This window comes from Cystoisospora suis, assembly GCF_002600585.1.
Source record: "Cystoisospora suis strain Wien I chromosome Unknown contig_2538, whole genome shotgun sequence".
NCBI classification, from domain to species: Eukaryota; Apicomplexa; class Conoidasida; order Eucoccidiorida; family Sarcocystidae; genus Cystoisospora; species Cystoisospora suis.
The window spans coordinates 491-7,398 of NW_027155336.1; the positions used below are offsets into that span (position 1 = coordinate 491).

The 6,908-nt window shown below is 41.3% G+C and overlaps 1 protein-coding gene across 1 annotated transcript in view; it reads left to right on the top strand.

The window, feature by feature from the left end:
- The first annotated feature begins 93 nt into the window (after positions 1-93).
- CSUI_005249 (aldo keto reductase family protein) overlaps positions 94-6,908 on the top strand; it is an 18,390-nt gene continuing 11,575 nt past the window's right edge. Inside the window, exons 1-7 of the mRNA XM_068065426.1 lie at positions 94-488; positions 1,464-1,912; positions 2,540-2,672; positions 3,639-3,713; positions 4,677-4,745; positions 5,747-5,819; positions 6,093-6,189. Coding sequence (XP_067922598.1) covers positions 96-488; positions 1,464-1,912; positions 2,540-2,672; positions 3,639-3,713; positions 4,677-4,745; positions 5,747-5,819; positions 6,093-6,189 — 1,289 coding nt within the window. The 5' untranslated portion in view covers positions 94-95. The remainder of the gene's footprint in view (positions 489-1,463; positions 1,913-2,539; positions 2,673-3,638; positions 3,714-4,676; positions 4,746-5,746; positions 5,820-6,092; positions 6,190-6,908) is intronic.

Consider the following 6,908-nt stretch of genomic DNA (forward strand, 5'->3'; position numbering starts at 1 on the left):
GATCCCCGGTCCGTCCACTCTTTATCTCTTGTCTTCTCTTGTCATAATTTCCCTTTCTCTGATTCTTTCTTCCTTTTTTCTTTTGTTCCTTAGGGATGCCATACAGACGTCTAGGCGGAGATGCCTCTCACTTTGCTTCTCTTCCCCGTCCACGTGGAGCTTCGCCTCCCTCTGGTTTATCTCGACGTGAAGAAGAAGAAATGAAGAGAAGAAGGGTCAGATCTTCTTCTTCTCCTTCTAGGAAAAAAGATGAGAGAGGAGCTTTTCTTCCGAAAGAAAGAGAGAGAAGACAACTCGAAGAGCTTTCCCCCAATAGTAACAAGGGGGGGGAGAAGAAAGAACGAGAGATAGAGAAAGAAAGAAGAGGTCTCCTAGTGAGCGGTATATGCTTAGGTACAAGCATGTTTGGATCAGAGCCTATGATGGATGACGAACAAGGCATAGAAATGCTTGAATGTGCTTATCAGCAATACGGGATCAATTTCTTCGTAAGTTACAAAAAGAGAAAGGAAAAGACAAGAAAGAAAGACAGAAAGAAGATTCTCTCTTTCTGTCTTTTCTTCTTCTTCTTGTCGTGTCTGAAGAGGCGGTAGATTCTCTGCATGCACTCACTAGAGGAGGACAGATGATCTGATACAAGAGGAAGAAGAACCGCAGGATACAGGGAGAGCAAATCTTACATGAGAAAGCAACTGTGACACGATAGAACAAGATAAAGGGGCTCACTGTATCTGACAAGAATCTCTATCTCTCTCTCTCTCGACGTGTCCTGCTGATCTTAACTCTCTCTTCTAAGTATAAATGGTACTATTCACACATACACATATCTATACGCACGCGTATACACAGGTGTCTACACAATACCCGCAGGTACGGCCGATGTACCATACGTTCCTGTATTTTCGTCTTTTGAGACCGTAGACCTATCTATGTATATATATATCTATATATATATATCTCTATGTATATATACGGTCTTACATACTGGCATATATATATATATATATATGGGTGTGTATGTGATATCTTGGGATATGAGAATGTTTCCAACGAGCACCTAGGCAGGGGGAGGAGAAGAGGCTGCTTGAAGAAGATTCTAGGTGGGAGAACGAACAAAGAGGAAGGAAATGAAGACCAAGGTGATAAGGGTTTTTCTTCTGTCTTCTGATAAAGGGAGAGTTAGAGAAAGATAAAGATAAGTAGAGAGATATGGAAAGAGAGATGTACATCTTTTCCTTATCTTGAATCTTACTTGAGTCGTAATCTATGTAATATATACATATACATATATATATATATGATAGATATGCATATATCTAAACTATCTATCTGCCTTGTATATCTTCTATGGACGTCTCTCTATCTCTGTCTCCCTCAGTTCTCTTCCAGACTAAGAAAAAGCCACGGTATAGCTACTTTGTCTCAGACGCTTTCTTCTTTTCCCTTTGATCTTCCCTTTGTAGGATGTAGGCGAGCTCGATCCAATCCCCTATGCTCCTCTTACACATGGCCGAGGTCACACACATGTTCTCCGTCCTTTCTTTAAAAGACATCAAGCCATCATGAGGAGCCAGTCTCCTTCTTCTTCTTCTTTTCTCGGACATGAAGTGAGAGAGATCAAAGTGTCTGCACGTATCCTAAGCGGGGGTTTGATAGGCTTTCGAGAAGAGCGTCAGGCCCTGTTAAGATCGATGAAAGAAGAGAGAGAAGCCGATCCCTCTGGAGACCATACTGCTGTAAGATATGCCTGGGGTGAACACGATCCAGAAGAAGAAGAAAAGAAGATGAAGGAGAAGAAGGAGAAAGAAGAAAACGAAGACGAACAAAGGAAAGAAGAAGATGAAGAAGAGATGTGGAGTCGCGATAGAGGATGGTGGGCGCGAAGAAATCATGAAGAACCCCAATTCAACAAGTACGCAAATCCATGCATGCGCCTCTCCAATACCTCTGCATGTATAAATGAAGGGGTGTATATGTATGTAGGCATGCATGTATGTGTGAAGATGTATGTATGCATGAAGATGTATGAAGATGTATGTGTATGCATGTAAGCGTGTGTTTTATAGACGTAGCTATACGTGAGTATGTATGAGTGCTCTGTAGGGTATGTATGAATTTTGCTACTATGCTATCTATATCCGTATGGACGTCCATATAAAGATGCAGGTGAACTGAAGGCTCCACACAGGCCCTTATATATCGAGGAAGGAGTGAGGGGAGAGAAGGAGACACAAAGGCCGACTTTCTTCTGTCCTAGAGAACTTCTCTCCTTCTCTCATTCTCTCGGTTCTTCTCTATCTATCCTAAATCTATCTATCTATCTAAACGTGTCCTTCTCTTTCTCTGTCTCTGTATTCTATGGTATCGCGACGTATATGCACTTAGACCTGCACGAGTGTCGTCTACATGTATATGCATGGTCGCGTATGGAGTCTTTTCTATCCTGTCCATTCAGGGATGTATTTCACTGCATGCGTTTTGTTTCTCTTCTTTCTTTTTCTCTCTTTCTTTTGTTCTTTCTCTTCATACGGGGATGTAGGAAACACATAGAAGGTGCTGTCGATGATCTCTTATTAAGGCTAGGTATCGAGACAATCGATCTTCTTCAACTCGATACTCCTCACAGATATGTTCCTCGGCATGAACAAGGCGAAGACACATACTGCTGGGGTGTAAGTCAAGAAAAATCTACTCTAACCATGAAGATATTGCATGCATGCATGCATGCAGTAGCAGCAAAAGGATTGAGAGAGAGCGAGAGAGTTGTCGGATGTTTGAGATCTAAGATTTCTCATAAAGAAAGAAAAGTAATGAAGAGAAAAGAGAAGTCTCTCCTTCGTCAGGTTCTTTTGATCAACCTTTCTCTCTCACAGAAAAGAACGTACTCCATCCACATGCTAATCTAGATATCTAGATTGAGGTGGTGGACTTACAGGCGTAGGTCCAAGAAGGCAGGCCATACCATGAAAGATAGAGATAGATATAGATGATAGGTAGAGAAAGAGAAAGGGAGAGAGTGCTATACACGTAGAATGGCACAGAGAGAGAGAGATATCGACCAAAGATACGTGAGAATAGGGGGGACGAAAGAAAAGGGGTTGGTCTTTCTATCTTTGGAAAAGGAAGGAGAAGAGAGAAGGGAAATCCAATCTAAAGTCTTCTGGACTTTCTCTTTTTTCTTTCTTTCTTTCTTGCACTTCTCCTTTACAACACATGGCGAGGGTTCCGTTTAAGGTTTCTTTCTCTCGCACACATACGTATATGTGTATGTATATGTGTATATATAGATGTGTATGTATATGTGTATATATAGATGTCGTTATATATATATATATAGGTAGGTACAGACAGATATATGCGTAATTGGTCGTGTATGCAGTGGACATCTCTTTTTGTTCTCGGTGAAGCAGACAAAGAGAGAAAGAAAAGAGGAAAGAAGGGTTGAAAAAGTAAAGCGATTTCGATGCTGAAGTGAATAAGAAAGAGAAGAAGGGAGAGATGCCGGAGGGAATTGGAAGAAGAAAGAAATGTATAGATCATCTCCAGCAATTGCGAAAGGAGGAAGAAGGATACTTCGACGATGAGAATGGCCTCTGCATGCATGCATGCATGCGCTTTTGACGTGTCGATGGTCGCAGCTCGAACGGCATGAGGATGATATAGCGATAGAAGAGCAACTTCTTCTTCTTCAGTCTCTCATCGATAAAGGAAAGGTAGCAAGAAGAGAGAAGAGACAAAACAGAGATATCGAAGAAATTAAAAGAGAGAGACTCCTGTCTCCTTTTCCTCAGTCTCAGCCTTCCCGTCCGTACTTCTTTCGACATCGAGTAGTTACACTCCGCATCGGGAGTGGTAGAGAGGACATTCTCACGTCTTCTCACTCACTACACTCTTCGCCAGCTCATCTTTCATACTTCTCCTATGTATACACATATATATATATATATATGACAAGTGTATGTCTTTATATTCATATGCATGTATACACAAAGCTCCTCCTCTATATCTATCCTTCTCTTTCTCTCTGCCAATCTGCCTATCTCCTGTGTGTACAGGAAAGGAAAGAGAAAGCCTCTGAAGCGGAGGGAAGTCTCTCTTCTTTTTTATGCATCCATCACTTCCCCCTACTAAGACGTCCTTACTACATATCTATATATCTATATATATCTATATATATATATAGATAGGTATAGATAGATATAGATGGGAAAGGCGTATTGCTTCACATATGTGCATGCTTGTCTGTATGTCTATATATGGGTGTCGTTGTATCTCTGGTATTTAAGCAGTCTTTTAGATCACACGACGCTGAACCTGCATGCAGAGACGAGGGACATTCTCCATCCTTATACATGCTTCTACCTCAGACAATACAGCTACACCGCACATCTCATATTAACGAGGTCCCTCCGTCTCTAGCATGGATAGGAGAAGAAGCCTTTTAACTGCCTAAGCTGGCTTTAGCTTTACTAAGATAGAATGGAGCTTTGATGAGGGAGGCGAATCAAGTTCGTTCCTCATGTGTCTTCTATGAACTAGAAGAACCCTGGGGAGCTACTTAACGAGAAGCTCTATGGATTGATATAGATATCTATGTCTATATAGATATCGATGTGTATGTGTGCGCAGATTTGTATGTGTAGGGTAGTATTGGAGTGCCTTCTCTTTTTGTTTAGGTTCGGTATATAGGGGTAAGCAACGAGACGCCTTGGGGTGTCTTCAAATGGTGCAGTGCAGCAGAAGAGGTATGAAAAATACTTCCTTTCTCCTCTCTTCTCCTCTCCTCTCTTCTCTTCTCTTCTCCTCTCTTCTCTTCTCTTTTTCTTTCTTTCTTTCTTTCTGAACTCATGTCTTGTTTCTCCGTGTCTTCTTTCTGCCTCTTTTTCTTCTTCCTTCCATCCATCGAAGAGAGAGACTAGTGCATTGTCGATGCCGGGGTTGAATCGATTCAGTTGCAAAGTACATGGGAGAGCTAGCCGTAACATCTCTACGCCAAATGAGAATAGGAATGAGGCGTTGCGCACAAAGCATGGGTAGCTCTCTTGCATGCACAGACATAACAATCTATACACATGCTTTTTCATGAAAGAATGAACGAAAGAAGAAAGAAAAGAGAGTCGATAATATCGAAGAAAGAAAGGAAGAGAGTTGGAGCAGAGCAACAGACATCTAGGGCAACAGTGTGTAGATAGAAGTGCGTATAAATCTCTTTGTATCTGCAACTTCCGATACACACATACACTTATACCTATCGTATCTCTATATGTATGTACATATATGTCGAGGTATGCTCCTAGCTCCTATATAGAAGTCCTCGAAATATACGTACCTACGCACGTCCAAGATCCAAGTAGATCTGTCTTGAATCATCTTGAAAAGTCCATCTCTCTATCTTCATCTAATGTCTCTCTTCACTCTCTTTGCTCTCTCTTAGAGAATCTTCTTTTTCCACGGCCTACAGCCCATCCACTCCGTGCATATCAGTGACGAATCTCTTCTTAAATGTGAAACATATCTCTAGGCGCGATCTCGTCCATCTTAGGCCAAGCAGAAGAACAAGAAGAAGAAGAAGACTGAAGAGGAAAGAATTTCCTTTCTTGACTTCTCTCTAGCTAGCATGATAAGATCTCTCCTATGAACATCGGAGAATCGATTCTAAACAGAAGAATGTGAGAGAGGTCTCTTCTTTTCTTCCTGTTGATACGTTGAAGCAAGGTGACTTTCTTGTCTTTGCTTCTCACTACAGATGGGTTTGGGTCGGATTGCTTCTGTTCAAGCTCTCTATAATCTCCTGCATAGAAATGAATTCGAATCTTCAGGTAAAAAGGGAATCCCTTCGCTGCATGCCCTTGAGGGAGTTGGGATACAGTATGCAGAGGCTCTCTCTACACTTATACCTCACGTCGCTATGTATAGAGATATATTCACATAGATAGATAACAACGCAGCGAATCGCGACTGCTACCTATACCTAGAGTCATATCTATCTATCTATCTATCTTTAATCTATCTATCTATCTATCTTTAATCTATCTTTAATCTATCTTTAATCTATCTATCTATCTATCTATCTATCTGTGCGTTTCATTTAGGATTTCCAGAGATGGTAATGAATCTGAACGTTCCTCTCTTAGCCTATGGAACTTTAGCTGGAGGGATTCTTACCAGTAAATATCTCGATCCTGAAAGGTATGCTAAAGCACTTTTCCCGGCTCTACCCCCTATGACTACTACGACTACTACCAGGTTCCTCTCTCTATTCAATACATCTGTCTATAATAGATGCACCTACATTTTCTCTATCCGCCTACCCTATGTACACACGTCTTCTTCCTATCGATCTATCTATGACTGTCTGTTCACCTGTATGTGTATATACCTCCATGCATACATCTATATATATATGTATATATATATGTGTATCTATGTGTATACGCATGTATGTGGGGCGCATTTGTTTCTGCATCCACCATAGGTAAGAGAGGCGACCATAGAATGTCGTATCTCTTTTATCTTCTTCAGCCTACATGTATATGTCTAGAGATACAGAGAGAGAGAGCGATGAGAGAAAGAGAGAGAAAAAGACAGAGATAGAGCTCTAATTGAGCGACGCGTGATCTTGTCTTTTCATTATCGGGGCTGAGGGTTCTATCATTCTTTCAAGATCTTTGCCTTCGACCACCCGCGAGTTAGAGAGATTACCTATGAAAGCCCTCTCTTCCCAGGAGAAGATAGATAGATGCAGAGATAGACAGAGAAGAAGGGGCTTTAGTATCAAGATCTCCAAGGAGAACAGGCAAAGCAAGGATACAGGCGACACTTGCATAGACGAGAGGAAAGAAAGATCTTGTATCAGACGGAACCGACATACGCATATACACATACAGATGTATATATGTCTCTGTATG